This window comes from Telmatherina bonti, assembly GCF_933228915.1.
Source record: "Telmatherina bonti genome assembly, chromosome: 5".
NCBI classification, from domain to species: domain Eukaryota; kingdom Metazoa; phylum Chordata; class Actinopteri; order Atheriniformes; family Telmatherinidae; genus Telmatherina; species Telmatherina bonti.
Genome location: NC_136623.1, coordinates 11,725,247 through 11,751,019, shown reverse-complemented (window position 1 = coordinate 11,751,019; position 25,773 = coordinate 11,725,247). Strand labels below are relative to the sequence as shown.

The following is a 25,773-nucleotide window of genomic DNA, read 5'->3' as shown; positions in this document are numbered from 1 at the left end:
CATAACTTGTGTACATGTGCTTTCCAACCAGGACAGAAGTCTGTTGATTCCCCTTAATGAAATAATACTCCACCCATGATAAATTCTGACTCTGACTTTTAAGGGTTTGGTCACTTAATCCTTCAGAAAAAAACAATAATCTGCATGCTATGAGCTCTGTTAGACACTTTAGCTGTTTTTAAGGTGTACATCATGAACTTATATTCTTTTATGAGGTTTTACTGATCAAGAAAAAGCAGGTTGGTACACTGCTGGGGTGTCCAGCTCCGGTCCTCGAGGGCAACACTCCTGCAGTTTTTCCATGTATCCCTGCTCCAACACACCTGACTCAAATGAATCAGTCATTGTGCAGAATTTTATCGGCTGTTTGATCCATTTAATGTGAACCAAAAAAACCTGCTGGACATCCGCCCTCAGGGGCCAACTTGGACACCCCTGGTATATTGTCTGTACACATAGACCCACATCCATTTTAGACATGTTTAATGCAGTCCCTGTCGTTATATAGCATTTCTGTCTTGTTTCTCTGAGCTGCAGTGTGTTTATACAGGAAGAAGTCTCTTGTGATGTTTGTGTCTCATTATTTTCCTTTCTACCCTTTGCCTTCCTTTTCATTCAAGTATTAAGCAATCTCTCTTCAGACATATATCCACCACAAGTGGCGCGGTTCTCTTGTTGCTTTTGAAGTGCTGCGCTCTCTCCTATCTGAATCTCATTTGTCAAATATGATTGCACTTAAATAAAAGCTCTCTGAGGTCTGGACTTTTGTTTGCTTGTGTTTAGATTAGCGCCAGCCATGGATATTCACTCTGATAAGGCCACCACTCCATGTCGAGGAGATCTAAGCTATTGATTTGGGTGTAGACTGAGGCACAAAGAAACGGGAACTTCTAAGTGCCTCAGCGTTCAATTGTTAAATAAAAACCTAAATATTGAATGTTTGAACATTGTGGTTTTTTTTCTATCTATTCACTCAAGCGTCTCCTGACTGGGGTGTGATAGAAAGAGCTGGTTAGAAAATCATAAAGACTGTTCCTATATTCTTCATCTTACTCTCTTTTTCCCTATTATCCATCTGAGCTCCATCATTAGCGGATGATTGGCTCATGTCACCAGAAAATGATGCGTCGTCCTCATCAGATCCATTTCTCCATGCAGGCTCATTTGAAGCCGCCTCTTAATTTTTCACATTCTCTCCTTGGCTGATCTCCGCAGGCCTGGATGGCCAGAAGTAATTATTAGTAAACCAAATGGAGTGAGGACAAGGCAGGACTTATCACCATAATGCTGACTCCTGCAGAATTCAGCCCCACTAGAGAGGTAGAGGGGGGGAAAAGGCAGAATAGTAGATCAGGGGTATTATTAGTCATGTTGTGGAAATATTTTAATATTATTTACACAATTGTGCATAATTACAAATATTTCAGCTACAAGTCAGATCCATTCAGATTAAGGGAAAAGGAGGATATGATTTTAAAAAGAGTTGAATGAAAGTGAGGAGTGAAATGTATTCATGTATGAAAGTTGAATTAATAGAAGAAGTTGGTGATTAGACTCTGCAGCATGTTGGATGAGTGGCGACCCAAATGGAGGAAGGGGGAAAGTGCTGGACTTGTAAGAGTCGACACTGGTTGAGTTGACCTGGTTAACTTTTATATCAGTCAAATCAAATCTGGAACCAGGATTTCTTCTTCAGTCCCGTCTCACACCATCCTCGTGTCTGACTGAACCGCTGGACAAAATTTAAAACCAGTTCTTTGGAAAATTGAACAAAGAGCCTTTAGGATGAGTCATTCAGGGAGATGGTGCTCAGAGAAGTGACGAATCAGCTCCAGTAGGAAGTCTAAATGTGCTTAATTGTTCATCTAGTTTCTGGACTGGACTTAGACTTTATTTATTTTCATCTTTTTACAAGAAAAAAGCTCATTTTCTTTTTTTTTTTTTGTTTTTTTTGTAGAAATTGATGTACTTTATTAAAATAAATGAAAGTAATGTCTCGACGTAAGACACAGACACTAATTGCACAGCAATTGCAAGCAGCTAATTACAAGCATGCCTCTGCAAAACTCAGAGGATAACATCCTGTTCAACATTTAAAATGATCACAGCACAGAAACTAAACTGCATAAAGCTAAATGTGCTGCTTCATTTGGAAAAATGCTGCCTGAAGCTTGAGTCAAAAACTTGTGTGGAAATCAGAGCTTTAGACTGGATGCACCTGCTGGTTCCCTCAGGCCATCCCAATATATCCCATCACGTCACTGAGTGAGACATAGAGCGGCTGTCTGATCTCATATTGTTGTGAGATGCTGACCAGAAAGAGCTGAACTGAAACAGACATACCGGCCCATCTTCTCAGCACGATGAACCTACTATGGCAAAGTTCTGGGTGTAAATTAGTCACCAGCATATAGGAGCACATGCATCGTTCTGTTGGCACAGCTTGTTAGCAAGTTGATAGCTCTTTATGTCTAACAGCCCACTGCGCGTCATGATGTGGTTTTAAAAAAAAAAGAAAGAAAAAAAAAAAAAACTCCTGAGAGGTTGTGCAGAGTGAAGCCCGGCGTTTTAGCCAGCAGGTTAATTGGGGCTAATCAACTCCTCCTCATGTCGCCAGTGAAGTGATGCAAACATCCTTTTGTAGTCTTTTGTTTCCCTCATGTTCGCGTGGGGCCTTATCTTTCAGAGGGATTTTTATCTCCGAGGAGCCGCTGATGAGCCTCTCTGGCGCCGCAGGCTTCTCTGATATTTCTGTTTTATTTGTTTTTCCTCACAACAATTTCATTGAGTTTAATGAGCTTTTTTTCCCGCAGCTGTCTGGTAAAAGCGTTTGAATGATGGAGCGCAACAGAAGCTGAGATGGTACGAAACAGCCTCGCCTTTGAGCTGACACTTGGCTGTCTTCTCTCTTTTGCAGAAACTGACTTGGAAGACGAAAGATGTGGAGAAGTGCACTGTGAGAGGGAAAAACAGCGTGAGTATATCGTCGTGCAGACATCAACATCTCAGCTCTTTGTTTGTGTTCTTAGTTTTGCTTCTTCTGCTCTCTGCTTTCACCCGTTTTCCTTTTTTTTTTTTTTTTTTTTTTTTTTTGTTGCCCAAAAACAAAGTTTTGCTCCTGTTTCCTCACCGGAGCTGCAGCTAAACCACAGATATCGCCCTGGGAATGACTGTAATTGTGAAACAGAGGGGAGGTTGTGTGTGCACAGTCAACTGCTGCAGTCCTGCTTTGATTGTGTTGCCGCTGTGCCAGGAGCCAGCGTGGACCTGCTCCCTGGTGTACAATAACACTGAGCTGTTACACTCCTAACAGGATGAATGTTACAACTACATCAAAGTGCTGGTGCCACGCAACGACGAGACTCTGTTCGCCTGTGGCACCAACGCCTTCAACCCCACCTGCCGCAACTATAAGGTGGGTTACTGCGCTGCTGTGTGCCGACACCTGACTTCTGCAGCAGAAACGATACACTGAACATGGAATGTATGTGTGACTGTGTCCTTGCATGCTCTTTCAGCTTCACCCCGTTATTCGTGTGTCAAATGGAAATGGCACATTGGTGCCACATTAGCGGCGCTCTGGCTTTGTGTGAAACTGCAGAGTAACACGTCAACGCGGGTCCCAGACAAAACGTGTGTTTTATAGATGAGGAAAAGGAGCAAACTGGAACAGAAAAGCTGATGGATTATGGGGTTTTAAGGATATTATTAATACAAGTAAACAGAAATGTTTGTTATAATGAGACACATGAGCTTATCTCATAAACATGTTGAGTGGAAAATTTTCTAGCTGGAGGTTAAATCGGGCCTGAGCTTTCTGACACCGAGCCCCGATGCTGCAGCATGTGATTTATATAGAAGTACTACTAAACTTGGGCAGATTTTCTCTCTTTCTTACACACACACACACACACACACACACACACACACACACACTATTAAGGGCTAATTTAGCATCCATCTTGCATCCAGCCTGTACTCTGAGCTCTCTGTCAGAAAAAGTCACTCTGATGTTGACTCTTGTTTTATCTCTTGCTTTGTCACTTCTTCTATTTCTTTTACCTTTTTCCTCCCAGAACATCTTCCTGCGTTTCTTTGATGAATCGGCCATTTTGCGCATTCAGAATGACCAGTGTGTTTATATTCAGTTTTTGGCATGTGATGCGCTGTAAAGCTGTAAAGTGAAGCAGCGTCTCTGAAGAAAAAGTTGTGACAAGCTGCTTGTCAGCCTCGGGGCAACAGCAGCTCCAAGGAATGTTTATTATAAATGTTACTGTACCATCAAAACAAGTCAAAATCTGTTTTAAGGTGAAAGGTTGCATACTGTAACCTGAAGCTAGAAGTCTTCCTCATTTCAAAATTTCTGAATAATAAAAGAATAAGAACTAAAACAGTGACAGCCGTTTGTGTTTCTGCTTTTGCTACTATAGATACCAAGAACTCGTGTCTGTCAGAGCTCTGATTAGAAATCTGATGATTACAGGTCTTGCAGTGCCTCTGCAAGCGAGTCAGATACGTCGTCTCTCATCCGTCAGTCTGAGTCAGTTACAGGGCCTACAGGGCAATGGTGAAAATAAAATATGAGGGCTGAAACCAGTAACTGCGTCAGACCTGCAGGGAATTTCTTGGTGGCGTTTGCTGGGTAAATAAGTCAAAAGTAAGAGAAGTAAATGGAGGGATATAAGGTCGAGATTTAAAGATACAATTATTACCTCTAAAGTGGTCATTTAATGTAAAATATAAAATGAATGTAACAGGAAAAAATCAATGATATTTTTGTTCATGATCAGTTGATTTAGATAATGACCCTGCATTGTATGACTTCAGTCACTGGTCCACACTGGTGATTTTTAAGCCGATCAAATTGTAGGGGTGATTTGTGATGTCAGTAACTAAAATCTTTCTTTTTCTCAATGATGCTTTTCTTTAATGCAAAGTAACTTTTTTTTTTTTTTTTTTTTTTTTTTTTTCCCAAGTGTAACCAGCTTTTTAGTCTTGTAGTCATGAAAAGAGAAAAACGATCAGATGCAATGATGATAAAATGCTTTTGTTGTAGCAAAAGGATCTTGTTGGGGTGATGGTTAACCTGTTGGGGCAGCTGTCCCATGCAAAGCAGCTGCAGCTGTTTACAAAGTCTTAATAAAACATACATATTAGAATGGATGAAGTGTATACACTAATAATATCTAAACTGATTGACTGATCGATCTTATTTGGCCCAATTAGCCGACTTAAAAAATCACTGGAAAATTCCATCCCTGCTATTGACAGCTTCCAAGTAAATTGTATAAGATGTGTGAAATGACTTACTTGTGATGTTGACAGTACACTGAAACGTCCTGACAGCTTGCTAGACTCAAACAACAGATAAAGTAATGTTTACTGACATCTGCTGTGAAATAACAGCCACAAACTCTGCCACGAAGCGGGGTCATACCACAGTGCGTGCAGCATTTGTCAGCTATAAAAGAAGCCTGGCAGTCAGCCCTTCGGTTTATGTTTTCAGTGATGATACAACAAACAGCTGTGGGCTCAAACTGCAGGTACACATATAAAAATAACTGGAAAACTAATTTAGCATGTCGACAGGAACAGAACAATTCTGACAAAAAACTTAAAGGCAGCTTTTCTGAAAACAAAAGTGCTCAAAACAAAAGTGTTGACATAAATGGGACATATACAGTGTGAGATACCAGACGCTGTAGAATAAGACATGAAACAATCTCTCGGATACCAGCAGCGCACACTGTTTACTGTAAGTGTTATATTTATATGTTTTGCATAGTCAGCGGCTTTAAAACCTTGTGTTTTTGGAATAATAATCCATTCAACAAGACATGAAAGGCAATCTGTTGATGGACCACAGATTATGCTGATGGTAGGCTCTTTGAACAGAACTCAGGGAGAAAATGGAAGGGAAGGAAAGAAGGGGATACAAGTCAAGATGTGTGTCAGCTTGTTTTGTTCTAAGAAACATTGATTCTGGTTGAGTTAAAACTCTACTTGAGCTTCACATTGTCCTCTAACAGAAGATATCTCCACCTTTGCGAGGCCTCCTACAGTTTGAGGTCTGTTGAATAAAATCCAACATGATCCATGTTGGATTTTATTGTGGTGGAGGCTCCGAGGTGACATCACAGGTTGGACGGTTAGTCAGAACAGGAGGAGGGAGTGCAAGTCCTGCTGCCCAGACTGTAAATCTAGCAGCGCTGGGGAGTCTCAAATCCAAAGGGGTGAAGGGCATCTCCAGACCTTAATTCTTTTTTTTTTAACCCCAAGTAGGATCAACTGAGAGCTAAACAAGTGGTCAGGATTAAGAGGTTGGGGTGGGGGGGTTGCTGGCAGCAGCGTACTGTGTGTTTACCAGTAATCTAATCTGTAAAGTAATTAAGTCCATTCACCTAAGTGCTTTACTTAGTGAGTATAATCTGCCTCAAAGGTAACTAGGTTGAGTCGTACAAGCTGTACTTCAAAACAAGATTTAACAGCTGATGAAACATTTATAAAGTTTTTACACAAAATGTGTTGATCTGATCAGACATTCTGCATTGTTACAGATTGTGTTTCCAGATGTGTCTGGAGCATCGAAAACCAGCTTCATCCAGTCATAGGACAAAGAAATCATTTGTACTGATAGTTTCAAACTGTGTTAAGGGATACATGTATATCAAGTCTGATGACAATCTCAAATTTTATTCAGATTTGCACAACTGTAATCCATCTCACAGCCTTTATCTCCCCACATAATACAATTTACACAAGTTAGCTCCCATCTTCTCCATCTGCTCATTTTTCCTGCGTACTAATCTTTACATAGCAAGCAAAATCATTGTTTTTTTATTTCTTTGTGAGGAATAAAGCCCAAGGGTTATGTATCAACAACAAATAAAGGGAAATTTGTTTCAAGCCAGGAAAGCTGTAAATGTAGGTGTTGTAGAATGAAAGTTTCTATGTTCAGTAAACACCACAGACTGGATCAAAGCTCCATAACATGACTGACTGCAGTATTGCTCTAATAAGTGTACAATCATGCACGTCTGTGGCGTTACTTCTGCCAGTATTCAGCAAAAGCCCATTCACAGTGGTGCTTGTACATAAGACTGCTTACCTAAAGACCTGCAGATGCACACCACTGCCTTAGATGATGTCCTGCACAATGAATCCTGCATTTCACACCTTACTGCATCTGTGGTAAAAGGTTATTTAATGAACAAGTATTATAAAAAGATTAATATACAGTTTGAAAAACAAAAAATATGTATTGAGAAACAATGTGTTAAGTGTGTATCAATAACAAGACAAAGAAGAAATTACTAAATAATGTCTTTTTAAAATCAAGAACAAATACTAAAAGCGGTATCCCAGTTATCATTTGTGCACATATTCATCAGCAAAATTCTATTTTTGAAGCCCAAATACAAAACATTGGCAGATTTTGGCTAAATCAGTATCTGTTTTGCTTCATGTCTCTTCTCTGAGCTCTTTCCACTTAGTAAAAGTCAGTCCAATGTTGATTCCTGTCTTATTTTTAGCTTCGCTTCCTCAGATAATTTCCTGTCGCATTTCTTTCCTGAATCAGTCATGGTAAATGTTCAAGCAGCTCATGACTTGCCATCCAGTTGCTGGCATGTGACGCGATGCTGTAATGCAGGACGTAGCTGGCATGTTATTTTTTCAGATTGGAAAGTGGGGTTTCTTGGGAGTGCAACAACGGTTCCAGAACCATACAAGAATGTCCCTGTGCCATCAAAATATGTTAGAAGCAGAGATTTCAAGTTGGAAAGTTATGTTCTGTTGCTTTCACGGGATTGCTAGTCATTATAACTCTTTGTTGAACCTTTGAACAAATCCCAAACATGTTTTTTTCCTATGGAAAACCATATGTATCATGATTCATGTATGTTAATTTATTCATGATTCATTAAGTTTTCAATGTTTCAATGTATGTATCATTGAAAAATGAGTCTTTAAGGACTCTTTTACCCACAAAACTTTCATAACTTCACTGAGGAGCAGAAGACAAATTGTATACATTTAAAACATTTTTATGTAAGTGGTCTAATAAACTCGTATTAAAGATAACATTTTAAAAAGTTACAGAGATATAAACATACCTTGCTAGTGTTTCGTGAACTATAGCATCACTGTGTAACTCATCACTTAATAAGTGCAACTTCTACTCCTACATGGGGCTTTACACAATGTTAAACATGTTTACAGTACTACTATATTTTAATGTACCACCAATATCGTACCACTGGTGCCCATCAATTTTTGGATTTTATTGAGCTGTAAATGTGATTTTAAAAAAAAAAAGAGAGATGGAAAAAAAAGACATGCTCTTTTGAACTCTTTAAATTGTTATTGCTTTTACTGTACCACTGTTTACACCAGGTTGCTGAGAGCCAAGAGTCAGCCCTTTTTATAGGTTTGAACTGGTTCCCAGGCCAGTCTGGGGGCTTATAAACTAAACAGAGCATCTCCCCACAGACAAACATTACCTAAATACTTATCAGGACCAAACTGTGCAATAGATGTGCAAAAGATCTAGCAAAGAAGTTTATGTAAAGTGTTTAAAAAACTGTACTGACCTATATTCAGACGCCATCATCGCCATATCTCAGACTGCTGTTAGTACAGAGTGAGTGATTTATAGTTAAACCAAAACATTCTCTCTACCCGCAACCCTCCGACTGTACCCCACACCCCACATCTTTTTCCATCGGCTGCAGTAGAGGAACAAGGAATGACTATTCAGACAGCTGGGGGAAGTGGGAGGAAATATAAATCATATCAAGAAATCTGTCTCCAGGAGTCGACAAAAAAATCTGCAGAGGACAGTAGGGGATTGAGTCAGAGGCGTGTGTGTTTGCAAGAGACCCGAACGGATGCCCTGCCATGAATAGGCAGCTTCACTGACCAGGCTGCTGAGACAGCTGGTCTGTAGACAGCAGGGAGGCTGTCGTCAGCATTCATTATGATAAAACAAAATCTGAAAGCATTAAATCCGTCTGTTTTCATCAATGCCGAGGGTAATGACCATGCAGTCATTCACAACTTAGCAGAATCATCACAATTCTGATTTCTGAGGTTTCTTCTTGTCATGAAGGACCTGCTCCAGTACCATTCAGTCTAATTCTGTTAACTGAGATCCATTTAAAGAGCACAAATCTCGTGATGACAGACCAAATGGTGCTGACTGTTTCCTTTTATTTGGGCACAATCTCTGTTTATTAGTTGTGTAGTTAAGTTAATAAAGAAGGTTTAAGGAATACATTTAGCCTAATGCAAGCAGATGTAAGTACATTAAGTTCTGCCCCCTTTGGGTCCTTGTCATAGAAAGCATCAAGATAAAAAACTAAGTTACAAACTAAATCCAGAGTGACTGTTTGGCCGTAATGCAATAAATAATTGATTAGTGTACAAATGTAATTAGAGAGGCTTTCATTACTTCAAACTGATAAATTACATATCTTCTTTTTGCCTTCTGCCTTGTGTCAAGAGCAAGCGGCAACCTCCGGCAGTTAAAAGGGAAGCCTATGAGCACATGCATGAATTGCAGTTCTCTCTCCTTCCACTAGGGGCTCCAAAACAGAGCAAATCCCCAGACTCCCATGTTAAAATGGTCAACTTCACAGCAGAAATAAACATGTTTACAGTCTGGTACAAATATCCATTTTTGGTTTATTAGGTCAGGTTTACCTTCATGACAACTGTGGGGGGAGTGAAGTAATTTAATCTCAAAATTTGGCAAATCTAGGGGCGTGTCCTTTTGATTGACAGGTACCTGATCTCCCGCTTAAAGTCAGAAGAACGTAGAACAACCGCGGTTTTTAGCTGGCTAACAATGTGACTTAGCGTTAGCCCGCTTACCTCTGTTAGCTGGTTAGCGCCTGTTATCTCCGGGTTAGCTCTTAGCTACAGGCAGCTCGGAGTTCGCTTGATGTCAATCATCCACCATGACGCTCTCAGCCCCCCTCTCAGCTCCACCTCTTTCCTCATATTTGTGTTTTCCGGGCAAGACGACATGCATGCCCCTGCCAAGATGGCGATGGTATGAACCGCCCACCGAGCTTCAATTCAGCTCTTCAGAAACCTACGGGTTTGGGTGACACAACGGAGGCTCCATCCATCTTTTTTTATACAGTCTATGGTCAGGAGGTCAGAAAGAGCAAGCTGGTTGAATGAGAAGGGCATTGAGAAGATTAAAATGAGCAGTTTCTCTGTGAGATGTCACTTCAATGTGCACACTGGGCCCTGAAGCGCTGAGGAAATCTTGTTTTTTCTGCCAAGAGATTAATTTGACCTGTGCAACCTCATTTTTGCTGTTTCCAACTGATGCTGGAGAAGCTAAATGCAGTAAAGTTGAAGTTGAAGTCAGCGTGGACCAGAGTTCTGGACCTGAGCTGCAGGGGATTATTCCTAGGAGAAGCGCTTGTGTTGGTTTGCATTAGGCTCCTCTTCAGAACACATCCTATGAAGTGTTTATGCACCGTACAGATGGCACATTTCTGCTGTTATGTTTGGGTTAGTTTTCCCTCCACTGGTCAACTTCACTATTAAATGTACACAGAGAAGCTAATAACCCACCATCCACTCATTTTAGGACGTTACAGCTAAACTGGCGTCCAGAGAAGTGCTCAGAAACAGCTGCAAATTCCACCAAAGTTAGATTGGAGCCAGTTCCCCTGACAGAAAATGAAGAAAACAATAAGACAACGTACAGTGATAATTAAAGCAGGCAATGAAGGATTTTGCACCATTAGTATTTACTGTGCAAGCCTGCATTAGCGCCCATACTGCATATGTAGCTTGTAGTATTTCCTGCTTAGATTGTGTCCACGGCACATGTGTGTGCTTTGTGTTTAATTAGAGGATCAGTTGCCCTTGTAGTCAGAGGACTAATAATAGGAAAGATGATCCAAAAAGGTGTTTCAGATAAGCATGACATAAATAAAGCTGTGTGTTAATGGACCATTAATGAGGTGTCTGTGTATGTTTGTGTCACCTTTCTGCAGCAGACCATGTTAAGGCTGCTCTGCATGCATGCAGCCCCTCGCTACACACATACACACACCTATATGGACACACTGCGCGGTTTCACGCATTGTCGTGTCTGAGGTTTACAACCTTGTTAACAGCAGGCCGGAAAATAGCAGCCTAATATCTGCGGCTAAGAGATAAACTGTCCTGTCTGCCTGTACAGCAGGACCTTCACACACATCTTTTATGGAAATGACCCACATATAACGCATCAAATACAGCTAATCTTTATGATGCATGTGTTGCCTTTCATTATTGCAGATTGATTTGGTGCTCCTGCTTTAACCACACTTCTCACACATAAGACTTTGGGTCTTTGAGGCTGATTGGTTTTGCCGCCAGGCAGCAGCCGCCCAGCAGTAAAGCTGCGTGTTTTACAATTGTCAGATTTAATATCTCATTATTTTGTTGGTGAGAGCCTTACAGCGTTCTATACGACCTTATAAACTATCTTTTTGTTGCTTTTTTTTTTTCCTGACCTAGATGTCAACACTTGAGCAGGAAGGGGAGGAGGTAGTGGGACAGGCTCGGTGTCCCTTCGAGTCCCGTCAGTCCAATGTTGGCCTTTTTGCAGGTAAGTAGCCTAAACTGCCCCACTCCACAGGTTCAACTGGTGCAGCTGCTGATATGCACCGTTGGGGTTTATTGGACAGGTCAGGGGGGGAACACACGCTGTGTTGTTTATACAAATTAAATAAAGTCTAAACGAGTTTCCATGTCCGAACATGCTAATTCACATGAGCTGAGTTTGCCTCTGGAGCATCTGCAGGTGATTTCAGTGCATGAAAAGCGGCAGTCATGCACGACTGAATGGACCGTAATAGCTGAATAAAGAGAAAACTAATATGGAAATGCAGCAGTCTCGAATTTATCCACCAAATTAGAAGTCTGGCGATGAAGCGCAAAAAATAAAGGCTCTTTTCACATCCTCCAGTGGAGCGTTGTAAATACATGTGGACAAAAAATGGAGCTCCTGAAATCCCAATTCTGTTTTCCTCACATGAAATTTAATCAGCAGATATTTAAATTCGACCCGAATCCATTTGATCTGTTTTTGTTTGTTGTTAGTGTGGCTTGATGGTTCTTTGGATAAAACAATAAAAGTCAGAAAGCCAATAACTGATTGATTTTTATTTCATAATAACTTGGGATGCACTGATCCACTTTGTAGGAGTTCCGATCCGATACCAATATCTGAAATATGAATATCTGCCGATACCGATATTTGCCGATACCAAATCTGTTTATGTGAACATTGTTATGACTATGGTTGTTATTGCTGTTATAACTGTGTAATAATTCATTAGGTTGTAATAAACGACCCATCCTTTCTGAAGTTACCTAACCAATACAAATATAATAACATTACAGATTTAACAATTATCAGTTTCAAGTTTTATTTTGATTTGGCACATTTTACCTAAATACAACTATAAATATGTGGTTTTGAAACAAAGATCTAGCTTCTAGTGTAACAAAAAATGTGTCATTTTAACATTCAAGGCATTTATTTCTTTTAAAACATGTCTGAAGCGTGTCATCAAAGACATCTGCGCTGGCTTGACTAGTGTGGTATCGGGTATCGGTTGTGGTATCTGTTTTTTTTTTTGTTTTTTTTACCAAGTACGAGTACACCCGCTTGGTATTGAGCCGATACTGATATCGCTATTGGTGCATCTCTAATAACAACCATTTTATTTTTCTGTCCATTTTTTCTGAAAGCTTTATCGTTCCCAAATGAGATCATTTGGATGAAAAATTACTGCAGTTCCTAATAAATTGACTTAAACTCATGAATACACAGATGAAAATATTACCCAAAATATTTTGATTTAAGTTTGTCCCCATGTAAACTGTAAACAAGGAGTGGCTCCTCATGCGGTTCAAACAGAAGTTTCCTCTGTAATGAATTCTGCTTGTCGTTTGGATTTACAGTTTCTTTACTAATCATAGCAGAGAAGCAAGCTGATACGCTGTGAACACACGGAGGTCAAACTGAGGGAGGAGAAGGGAGAACTCAATCCTGCCAGGTTTCCACTGACATTTATACAAAGTTCACTCAGGGTGCTTTTCAAACTGGCACGTTCTCCTTCATCTGCTCTCCTCACACTCTTTAAAGAGCACTAAAATACATGTGTGACTAAAATAGGTACTTAAAGGTGGAGTATGTAAGATTTTCAATATTTTCAAAATAAATTAACTAAAAAAATAACTACAATCATAATTAGATAGTTTTTTTGAACATGTAGGTTCCAGTCGGTCCATATTTGGTGTGTTATTAAATTACAAGTTTAATTAATGATAAAGACCCTTCTTAAATGTTTGCCTACCAGTAAAAAAAAAGTGCTTTTTGTCATTTGTCATTAATTAAACTTGTAATTTAATAATTAATCAAATATGGACACACTGGAACCTACATGTTCAAAAAACTATCTTATGATTGTAGTTATTTTATTAGTTAATTTATTTTGAAAATATTGAAAATCTTACATACTCCACCTTTAAAAGAAGTGCATTTATTATCATTCGGACTTGTTATACATCGTCTCTGCTCTTATTTTTTTTCTCCCTTTTTTCTTTTTTTTTTCTCTCCCATGCTTCAGGTGGTGACTTCTACTCTGCCACAATGACCGACTTCCTGGCCAGCGACGCAGTGATTTACAGAAGTCTTGGAGAAAGTAGTCCAGTTCTACGTACAGTCAAGTATGACTCCAAATGGCTCCGAGGTGAGCATGATGGAGTCGAGCAGCATATGAAGCAGGGAGGTGGATGTTGTTTGTAGATAACATCCAAGCACCTAAAATATGAATCATCACTGAGTTTCAGCCTCATAAATCTCATCTAATCTTACAAAGCACATGTCTGGAGCTGGCTTGTCTCACTGCCAGCACCAGCTGTTCAGCCACCATCGATTCGGCTAAATTCTTGTCTGATGTCCATATTTGTAAAGTTACAAGATGGAGTCTATACAGGAGGCAGCATCGCTTTCTAAAACTACATTTAAGTCTTTGTATTTCCAAGTGAAACACTCTAATAACTTCAGATCTTTCTGTAAACATCTGATTGGATGTCTTTTAAAGCCCGACGTGTTATCTTTTCATCCTCTTCTATCTCCCGCCAGGTGGGGAGTGTTGCCTCCAACCGAGAGAAAAATCACTCTGGAAATGTTTGCTTATCATCGCCATATTTGGAGCTGATTAATTTTGTGCTAATTAATCGTTTCATCTGTAGCACTACGTGTGATATTTTGAGCGCAGCAGCAGTTCTTCAGAAGAGGGAGGTTCTGTACTTGCGAGCAGAAAGGAATGTACAGTTTGTGAAGGATGTTCGCACCTGTTCCCGAGCTGAGAAGTTCTCATTCATCCAGGAAACGTCGAGCCAAAACTAATCAGCACAGCTCTGGATGCTCCTGCCTTTCCTGGAAACTAATTTTTGCATTCTCTGAGCTTACACTGACAAGTTGTTCTTTTTTTTTTTTTTTAAATCCCCCTGTTTAAATCAGTGACGTTTGACACGTTGTGATTCAGCAGCCAAACGTGCGTTGGATGAAGCACGTTGGAACGTGGCATAGAAATGGTTTCAACAACTTGTAAAAGAGCAATAATCGAGCCGGAAAGCTTTCTGTAATATTTATGTCTACTGTATCTTTATCCAAAACAGTTAGTGATTTTTATTGCTTGCGATACCAGAGTAGCTTTACAGACCAAAACGGATTCATTTAAAGGATTAGAAAGAAATAATTGTTCTCAGCTCCTTGGCAGCCTTAAATGTAACCCTCAGCTTTATTTATTTATTTCTTCTTATTATTCTGTTCTCTGAATACATGACTGCTGTACAGCACCATCTGTTTACAAGTAATTGATATTTAATTGCTGATTTTTCTTATTTTTATGCCTCATCTTCCAGGCTTGGCATTTTACAGCTCTGCTCTTCCTGTCTGACCACGAAGCAGTGTGTTTGTGACACGTTTTTCTTCCTGCTCTACAGAACCCCATTTCCTGCACGCTATCGAGTACGGGAACTACGTGTACTTTTTCTTCAGTGAGATCGCGGTGGAGTACACGACTCTCGGCAAGGTGAGCGACTCGACCCTTTTCCTTCTTCATCAGAACGAACTCCAACAACAGAAATGCTTGTTATGCAAACGGCATCATGAGCCGGTGTTCAGTATTCCTGCAGGCTGCGTCTCGGCGCGTTGCTTCACAAATCAGTTGTCAGCTTTTAAGTGTTTTCATTCTCATCACCCCGTAGGTGGTTTTCTCCCGGGTCGCACGTGTTTGTAAGAACGACAACGGGGGCTCCCCGAGGGTGCTGGAGCGCTACTGGACGTCGTTCCTCAAAGCCCGGCTGAACTGCTCCGTGCCTGGAGATTCCTTCTTTTACTTTGACGTTCTGCAGTCTCTGACCAACGTGCTGCAGGTCAACCACCGGCCAGCTGTGCTTGGAGTCTTCACCACACAGGCAAACAGGTTAGGATGGTCACTGTTCATTTCAGCAGCAAGGCTAATGTACCTCAGCGGTGCAGAACGGAAATCTTTGGGGGACATTCTTTAGTATATGCAAGAAACTGCAGTGAAGTCTTGACAGTTCTCCACGTGGATGTGTAGGTTCCCTCCGGGTATTTCAGCTTCCTCCCTACCACCAGACATGCCTGTTAGGTTAATTGATCTCTACTAACATGTAAGTAGCTCTGGATAAAAGCTAAATGACTGTAGCAAAGAATAGAAAATGCGGCTCCTCAGTTTGGTGTTTTGTCTCTAAAAGACAAAACTAAAATGCACATTTTTGAGCAGTTGGATCTCAGTTAAAGTGTGAAATGTTTGGTGCAGCTGACAGCGGCGCCTTTTTCCAGAAAAGCCCAGCGTTACTCAACAGCAACCGTCACTAATAACCTCACTGTTTACGGCGTCAATTGGTGCTTCTCTCAAACACTCGTCACATCCTCAGTCCTGTCATTCTTCAGTGCCTCTGCCGCATCTGTTGAAACCTCACCGAGCAAAGATAAAGATAGTTTTCAAAAAGGTTTTGAAATGTTTTGGTTTTTTTTAAGCTGTCAGAGAGAAAAGAGACACGAGAAGACAAAAGCTGCTGTCGTTATTCTTCATGTGAGACTGTAAAGCAAACCGTTATGAGTAGTTCTGTAGGGATGCAGTGAGAACCACCATGTGTGTGTTATGCTGTTTTTTTTTTTTTACACATTTAGTGCATCAGTATGTGAACGTACAGATTCTGGGAACTGTGAAGGATATTTTTGGTCCGTTTTTAATTTCTGTTTTTGAACAAGCACGTATTGACCCTTTGTGCTTTAGCAGGTTAGTCGTTGGTTTATTTGGTTAAAGGTTCTGTAGAGGTAAAAAAAAAAAAAGCAAAATCATTTGTTTACAGTGCAAAGAATCTTAAAAACCATCAGCTTTAATTCTGCATGTTTTATTAGCATTCAGATAAAGAGCAGACAGTCTTACACAGATTCTTGAAGAAGGTGGTGATTTCCACTCCACCATATTGCTCACTGGGATGTTTTTCCTCTTTGTTTTCTCCTGAACAGCATTACTGGGTCTGCAGTCTGTGCTTTCTACATGGACGACATAGAGAAGGCATTCAATGGCAAATTCAAAGAGCAGAGGAACAGCGAGTCAGCATGGACGCCTGTTCCAGAGGAACAGGTCCCAAAGCCAAGGTGAGCACTGCATCTTCATCAGAAACACAGACTGTCACTTTCCTACAGCATGTTTTCCTGCCTCTACCAAAAGAGCCGTCGCTGTTGTTATTCTGCACAGATGTCTCTGGGAGAGGGAAAAAAAATCAAGAAAAGAAAAACTAGCAGTTGCATAATACACCTGTTTCCCTCCTGCTAGTCCCCCTAAACAAACAGCTGCAAGTGTTTTTACATGTGTGTGTCTTTAATCGGATTCAGCAGTGATGTTTTCTTTTTCTTTCTTGCCTTTCTGTTATCGTTCAGGCCAGGCAGCTGCGCGGGCGAAGGCTCTGCAGCCGCCTACAAGTCGTCCACCACCTTCCCAGACGAGACTCTGACTTTCATCAAGTCATATCCACTTATGGACGAGTCGGTCCCTTCAGTCAACGATAGACCGTACTTCACCCGCACCACCAGCAGGTAGTGTTTACCGTGATGACACGGCGCTGGAAAGGCTGACAGAATAGATTCTTTTTTTGCTGAGCAAAATGTGTAACGGACAGAAACATGGGATGAAAAACTCTTCATGGAGGATTTAAAACAAAATAACACAAAAAAGAAAACCACAGTGGATCACTCGCTCCTTTAAACCAGTTAGACGTTTGTCCCTGACCTGCTGACCTTCTACAACCTGTAATCTGCCAGAATCCTCCCAGATCGCTCCGATAGCATCTGTCAGTCCTTAATAAGTCCAAAATAATATGTATAAATAAAAATAATAAGCAAATAAATAAATAATAAGTCCAAAAGCCAACTGTGTCCCTTCCTGTAAAATGCATCCGAGCTCACCCCGATGTTAACTGCCTCCAGCTGTTTTATGCTTTTATTTAGGTTTGACCTCCTGCTTTTTATTAAATGATCTTACAATGAATTAATATATCTGTATTGAATTTTTTCTTATAAAGTGTTTTTGATTCACAAAATTCCTGAAATAATAAGAGATATTTTGTAGCCAAAGTCAAGATTACACTTTTAAACGCCACAAAATCCCCATACTTTTCAATCCGCTGTACTTTATCAGCTGTAAAGTCTTAAATAGTCATGTGTCCTAATTATATCTGATTCAGATTTGGACAACTGTATTGACCCAAAGGTTAATTAATTTGCAGCTCACCCATATCCACATAACTTACTGACAAATAAGTCAATGGACGTTGGTTTAAATCAGCACCAGCCGTTCAAACAGATAATGAATAATGAGACCAAAATCAAGTAAAACATTAAAAAAAAAAATCACATTTAAAACAAACAGTAAAATAATAACAAATAAAAGTTATAAAATTCATGGTAGAAAATTGACGAAAATGTACCAAAATATGGAAAAATTCCTTCAAGTGTTTTTTTTTTGTTTGTTTTTTGTTTTTTTAACCACAGCTGCATTCATCTCCAGTTACTCGTTGTTATTGACAAACCCGCCCCGACCTCAAGACTAATAACTAATGAACATACTGAGTGATCACTCCAGAAGTCCCAGAAACACTGAAAGGTTTGCAAACTTTGTCTCCCGACCACACAAACAGTAAACATTCAGCACACTTTCCGAACATTTCCATAAGCATTAATTGCAGCTCAGAGCCTGGCGGCTACAAAATGAGCCTGCAAGAGAAAATGCCAAGCTCATTTCTTTAATGGCTTGTATGTATTTATTTTCCCTGGCAACATAATGAAGCAGTCATGTTTTCAACACTCGAGGCTGTGATTGGTGTAGATGAATGAGTTCAGGTGGAACACTCAACCTTGTCCCTCATTAAAACTCATCGGATTTATTCAGCGGTCGATCTCAGCCCACATCAAAGGCAAGGCTCTTGGGGGAGAGGATCTTCCTCGAGTGCCGCCCTGACCTGCAGACGCTCCACGGCAGCACGCGACGAAGAGAGAAAGGCTGCGACTGTGTGGGAGTGTGCTTGTTGTGACATTTGAGAACCCGCTGATATCAGATGATGATGGGGTGGACGTCGAATCGTAGTGTCAAGTGTTTCATTCAACGCCACAATAACTGCAGACACGGTTGTACACACAGCAGAAGCACATCACCGATTCAGCCCTCACACACACACACACACACACACACACACACACACACACACACACAACCACATGGTGTACAGGAGCCTCCTCCGTGCCTCCTGAAGCAGAGCCAGGCTGACAGGCAGCCAGACACTGCTGTGGCTGCACACCGGGGAAACGTGTACCGCTTCACATCTGCCACCAAAAACATCACATCTGCCGTGCCTTTCCCCCCGGAGACCTGCTAGACAAATGAAATCCAAGCACAAGCGCATCACACCGCACTGCCGAATCATTGCAGGGACGTGCCAGTCAAGCCGATGTGGGTAAACACACCAGCCTGTGTGGGACCATCTGGGAGGGACTGGGGGGGGGGGGAGCGAGGGCAACCGAAGCTGCTGCGAACGTCTTCTGGTGAAAAATCGAGAAGGAACGCGATGCCAAAAAGATTATCAGAGAAAGTGTGTGTTGTAAATCGCGGGCCAGCGAGGGAACTTGTAAAGCACAGGACTCAAGGTGTCCTTCAACAAAGACGTTCTGTCCTCAGTGGGTCCACTGCAGCCAGAGGTAGATGGCTGGGTAGCTCCCAGGTGGAAGCACGTCGTGTGAGCCGAATATGAACCACGGCATTGCTGCAAATAAGCCGCCACTCACTCGGCTTCTTCATATAGAGAGTTTTAACAAAAAGGAGGCTGCAGCGTCCCGAGAGAGATGTCTGAATGACATGGAAGACGATCGTCTGAATGGCCGTGGGTGGATGGGAGGTGAATTAGCAGGATGACGGTTTTAGAAGAGGTAGGTGATGGAAGACGCGGAGCGGGGGTGGGGGGGGGGGGGGGGGGGGGTTGGGTTGGGTTGGTCGATGAATTGATTGATTGCACGCTGACGCTTTATACAATGAGCTGAGCAGTCGCCCACTGATGTTACAAAGCAGGAGTTTTCAGATGCTAACCAGCATGTTTGATATGATTACCATCCTCAGATTTACACCAGCAACCATATTCCTTTTACATCTCTGTTATTCCTGTTGATTTTTCATTTTTCCTTGTTTTTTTATGATAAATATTTGTCTTGTCGTTTTTTCTACGCAGGTTCAAGTTGACCCAGATAGCGGTGGATACATCAGCAGGGCCCTATAAGAACTACACTGTGGTGTTCCTGGGCTCGGATAATGGCCATGTGCTGAAGATCCTGGCCAGCACAGAGGGAGCCAACGCATCCTTCAACACTCATGTCCTGGAGGACATTGATGTCTACAACCCAAACAAGTCAGATAATGAGCCATTCTTTTGTTATTTATTGGGTTTAGCTTCGTATTTTCCTCATTATTGTTGCTTATTTCTTTTGTTTCATATTTCCTTTAGTATGTTTTTGTACCTCTCATGTTCTCTCCTTGTTCTTCCTTGATCTGTTCTGCCCACACACTCTTTGGTCTGTAATGATATTTAGCATCACCCTGTTCAGCGAGGATGAGATGCTGTTTTCTGTCTGTGCTTCTGTTTTCTTGTTGCAGGGCTTCATAACATAAATGTTCATGAAGATGACCAGTGTTCTGCTTCATTATAAACACAAATGAAGTGTGTTGTTGTGACGCGTGCTTCTGGCTTTGTGTCCCTAGATGCAACGTGCGAGGGGAAGACAGGAGGGTGCTGGGTCTTGAGTTGGACCGGGATCACCATGCGCTGTTCGTGGCCTTCTCCAGCTGTGTGATCCGTGTACCCCTCAGCCGCTGCTCTGAGCACAGCGTCTGCAAGAAGTGAGTGACTTGATGACAAGTTGGAAGCTTTTTCTTATTTTGCTTTGGGTTTATTTTTTTCTTTCCAAGCAGAAATCCCACAAAATTCTGTTTAGATATTCTGATCCCAATTCTCCTGAAGGTGGTTTGAAATGCGACTCCAGTCTGATGCCTGAAGGCCTTTCTCAGAGACCATTTGCTTTGACTTTGGTGTCTTATTCAATAAAAGTCCAATCAGTTGCAGTGTTGACCAGAATCCATGCTCGTTCTGGCAGAGGACGACAGATGATCCCACACAGATCAGCAGTTACTGGAGAGACACATAAATTAGTTGTTTGTTGAACTTCATAGAAATGTTTTTTTGCATCTTTTGCATCTGGAAGAAGCTGCACACAAAACCGTGTGCAGTTCGAGATGTTTAGAAACAAACCTGCCACTTGGAAATCTGGTTTAAGAGCTTTGCTGTGAATATTATCCCAGACCTCTAAGATGGGATGAAGCTCGCTTTGTGCTGCCAGGTTAGCATGCTGCTAAGGAGATGGACAGAGTTGTGTAATTCAGGGAATTAAGAAATTCACTATCGGCTTGTCTTACACGCTGGATTTGACAGGTTGTTTCTATTGGCTGCATTTCTGTTTGTCAAATCATGCAGCACAGAATAACTAGCTTGAACTTTGACTTAAGTTCAGCATGTGGCCATCAGTCATGTCACACTTGATTTCAAGACAACCAAACCTGATCAAAACATAGAAAATGAACCACGTGGACTCTTTCTGTAGACCTGAGTCTGATGTTATCCATACTGTTTTCCTGAGCTCTGAAGGAAATGTGGTCAAGTCAGAAAAATGCAGTCAGAAGCTGTTGCTGCTGTGTAGAAACATTGCATAGAATTAGGTTGTCTTACATATTCACCATGGATGCACACAATGCAAGCTCTGCTGGATACCTGAATGAAGCAGTTTTGAGTTTATGTATCCACTCATGATCATATTATGTGAGTTTTTGGTTTGTTTTTCTTTGCCTGCCTGGTTCTTGGAGCATTTTGGAGCAACTTTTGCAGATTAGTAGCAGCATTACCAGCTATGTGAGCAGAAAAGCTGCAGAAGTACTGAGTCACTTCACATTTAAGTCAGTTTTATTTGTGCAACGCCACTTCATGACAATGTCATGACAGGACACTTTACAGACACATTGACCCGAGCCAGTCCATAATAAATAGCTTTGTTAAAGACAGCCAGCAGATTTCAGATCCATTCCCATCCTAAACTGCATGAGGCGACAGTGGGAAGGAAAAAACTCTGTTTTAACAGGAAGCTAAAACCTCCAGCAGAACCCGGCTCAAGGAGGAAGTCATCTGCTTTAACCAGGAAGACCCGCTGAGAGAGGACAACTACATTTATGATGCCGATACTTTCATATGTTTTTACATGGAATAAGGTTGCAACGATTTGGCGACAAAGTCAACAATGAAAATTCATCGATGAGAAACTTCATTGTCGACGCGTCGCGTTATAAACGGCATAGCGGCTTTGCTAATAAAACGCTGCGCCAGGCAACTTAACGCCATTTACCGACTGCGGCTTTTCAGACAGTATAAGAACTCTAAACACTAAGCGAATGACGCAAAGCATCACAGGAAGTGCTGGGGGCAGTATTGTCATGTTGTGCAGTGTCTTTTTTTTAAACAACAAAGAACAAGTTGACGGCGGCGCAACCTATTTCCAAAGTTTGGAGATATTTCACCAACAAAGTGTCAAACAGGTGAAATGTGTCGTCTGCCATGCAGAGTTGGTGAACCACGGCAGAACGACAGTCAGGCATGAGCATCTGAAACAAAAGCTCCCTGGCGTGGTTTCATGGTTTCCAGCATTCTAGATGGCAAAGTTAGCGTTAGCGAGTAGCGATGTGCTGTTGTTACCTCTGCTAAAGAACTTATGGTTTACTGGTGTTTATCTGTTTGTTTGTGTTCAAGATAACTTGAAAAGTTATTGATAGATTTTCATGATATTTACAAGAGTTGTTAGAAATGTGAAAAGGAAGAAGTGATTTAATTTTGGAGGTGATCCGGATCACTGTTTGGATTCAGGAACTTTTTTTTAAGGACTCTGGCGCTTGTTTACCTACAAAACAGGCTTTTTCAAGATGTAAACAATCATTTCAATGCAGTTTTACGAAAATTAAGATGTTAAAATATCTTATTTATTTTCTTTTCCAATTGAGGCTAATTCTGTACAGCTTGGATATGACACTATAGCTAAGTTTGAATGTTTTTAAAAAAAATTAGTAGTAAGCTGTTTAGCTTAAATTTAATATTCAGCTGGTTCAGGAGTCGTTCTTTTAATTCACTAAAGGACATTATGATGTGACTGACTGGGAATCAGGGTGACATTCATATGATGCAAATGAGGAGAGTGGTTTAAAACATACAGGAGCCTGTAAGAAGAAATGTGTCAACTGGAAGCACAGACAGTGGGCAGGACAGAAATAATAGTGACTAATCGAAAAAATTATTTACAGATTAGTCGACTATTTAAATAATCGTGAGTTGCAGCCCTAACGAGGAAGATTAAGGAGCAGAAACCACCTATGAGATTTATCAAACAGGAAGGTTTTAGGCTGGATCTTAAAGGTAAAGTCAATGTCTGGCTCCCAAACTCATCTGCAATGGTATTATCTGCTGTTTTATGATCAGTAGAATATAACCCAAACGGTGGTTTTCTGTAAAAAGTTTTTCATGAATCCACAGAAAGATGCAGATGAACAAAGCAAGTAATGATAAGAACTTCATCATAAGAGAATCTGTAGGAGATGCTAAATAATAAGTGATGGATTCTTCTTTCTGTGATAGATTTGACCGACACTTGATTTACGGTTCGTAACGTTTACGGTCGAATCTCCATTTTTCACATCTGAGCTCTTTTAAGCCACTTCACTTGCAGTTAAAAAACACAATAAGAAACCATATCTTTCCTCTCAGTGGCTGCTGAGCATCGGTCCAACAGCTCATTGAGCAACATGAATTTAAAGCTGAAATGAAGATTCAGCTTTGTTGTGATTTTCTGCTGCTGTAAAGTGATGAGTCGGCGGTTTCTGTGAGGGGGATGAAAGTTGGAACCGTAACTTTAGAAATGAGCTCCTCATAGAAACTGGATATTTGTCGCTCTTGAAACTTGCAATGCAGTAAATGTGTTAACAGTTTGGCTCAGCTACGTGCGCCTTTTAGAGACTCCGTGCAACAGCTTGAAGAGAGTCCCGACAGGCTGAAGCGAGATCACGCCTGACAAGAAAAATTTTTTTAATTTTTTTATTTATTTTTTACAACTGGCATCTAATGCTCTTTACTCTCACTTATTTATTTACTTTCTATATTTCTGTTTTTGTTTTTTTTAATCTTCACAGAGAAAAACCTGCTTGAGCAGACTTTGAAGTCGGAGTTTGATTCTTGCGGTCTGCGTCGATTATTACTTTTCATCACACTTAGTTAGATTTTGCTATCAGTGCTGCAACATTACCGACTGAACAAAGTTTAAAAAGCAGCTTTTTATCTGCAGCTGGAAGCCGCGGATGCCGGAGAATGTTTATGAGCAGAGCACAAGCCTCCAAGCTCCCCTCTTGCAGCCCTTTGTTTTGGCAAACGATGTTTTGCCTCAGCTAATGTACGGCTCCCCAGCTTCAAGTTCTATTTTTGGGGCTGTTAGGAATGTTTAACCCCCCCTCCCCCCTCACACACACACACGCACACACAAACACACACACACACACACACACACACACACACACCAAACTCTCCCCTGCCATTTCAAGGTAAAGGAAAGATTTCTCCTTGGCTCCTTTTGGGAGTACGTATACCCCCATTGCATGCTAACTCCTCATGCAAAGGTCTGGAGAAGCTTTCAGCATCATTTAGTCATAAATTGGAACCAGCTGATTGGCTGTTTGCCAGCGATGGTGGCCTCTTGTTTTCTGTTTTTTTCTATTGCTGGAGAGGAGAGGAAAAGACAGAAGAGGGTGGGAGTGGATAGGGCCCGCTGCATCCCCAGATCCTTTTTAAAGACTACAGCTACACCACACCTCATGCTTGGATTAGGGGCCCCGTAAGCTGCATCAGCACTGGCCAGGAGGTCAGGTTTCAGCCACCATATCCTCCTTTAACACACCAATGAATCAGTCTCCCTCCAGATGAGATTTACTCCATCTCCGTCTTCGCTGCCTCCATTTTCTCTCACTCCTGGCTTGTTTCTCTTTCTCCTCACTGCAGCCCGTATCATCAGGTTTGTTTGTTTTTCCCCACTCCAGGCCCTGCTGCCAATATTAGGTTTCAGAAAATACTTAGTTTTAAGCCACAGCAGGGAACTGTATGAAATGGGAATTTTAATAAAAAAGAAATACAATAAAGGGGCAGGAGAGGCCATAAACCCTGAAAGTCTTTAGATCCAAGGATTTTCAGCTCCATCAGATATTTCCTTCTTTCATGAACCGGCTGAACCTGCTCTTACATCTGCTTTTCAATACATAAATATATATTAATTGTCCTCCTATAAAGAACTGTTCGTTAAAGTAAGAATATGAGGCTTGAACGTATCAAAGTGTATTTGAAGTTTATCGCTGCTTTGGTCTCGTTTTTGTCGGGTTGTCGCCATGTTTTCTATTGCTTATGATCATATTGTACTAAATCAAAGAAATTCCTGAAATCTGGCAGCATCTTGGAAGTATAAGAAAACCCAGTAGAACCAGACACCCTGGAGGTCAGACTGAAAGGTTTTAAAAGAGCAAATTGAAACCACAGAGCGAGGTTTCCAGCAGAAGTTGTTTAGTAAATGTCTGTTCATGGTTGTTTCTCCGGATGTGGGAGGCGAGACGTTCATGAACATGCTGCTCTGTTAAAATAACATTTCTGTCAGTCGAACTTATATGAATGTGTCACACAGATTTAAACACACCTACAGCTGCAATGGAGAACGTGACAGTCCTGCACAATATTTGTCAAATATGCAAGCGAGAGTGGGCAGTAAATCAAGTGACATTCAGTGTGATGTGCACGTTCCTTCTGCAGGATTGTACACAAATGTTCATGTCTGTCAGGAAACCAGCATAATGTTGGGTTGGAATTGTTATGCCGTATAGATATGTCCGTTAATGATCTGTTAATGGGAAAGTGTGTTAAAAGTACAGTCTTGTTAGAAATGTTCAACTTAGTTTCAGTCTTAAAACTAAAGATTTGTTCAGGTTTAGACTAAATCCGAACTTTTTACATTCAGGCAAATTTAAGGAAACAGTGACACAAAAGTGAAGA

The 25,773-nt window shown here is 41.1% G+C and overlaps 1 protein-coding gene across 4 annotated transcripts in view; it reads left to right on the top strand.

Annotated features, from left to right (window-relative positions):
* The window catches only part of sema6cb (semaphorin 6Cb), a 166,432-nt gene that overhangs the window by 102,111 nt on the left and 38,548 nt on the right, over positions 1-25,773 (top strand). For all 4 annotated transcript variants that reach the window (XM_079240098.1, XM_079240099.1, XM_079240096.1 and 1 more), the window contains 10 exons: positions 2,918-2,974; positions 3,314-3,415; positions 11,527-11,617; positions 13,647-13,769; positions 15,031-15,119; positions 15,295-15,512; positions 16,589-16,720; positions 17,003-17,158; positions 19,837-20,013; positions 20,364-20,501. In XM_079240098.1, the coding sequence (XP_079096224.1) occupies positions 2,918-2,974; positions 3,314-3,415; positions 11,527-11,617; positions 13,647-13,769; positions 15,031-15,119; positions 15,295-15,512; positions 16,589-16,720; positions 17,003-17,158; positions 19,837-20,013; positions 20,364-20,501 (1,283 nt within the window). The remainder of the gene's footprint in view (positions 1-2,917; positions 2,975-3,313; positions 3,416-11,526; positions 11,618-13,646; positions 13,770-15,030; positions 15,120-15,294; positions 15,513-16,588; positions 16,721-17,002; positions 17,159-19,836; positions 20,014-20,363; positions 20,502-25,773) is intronic.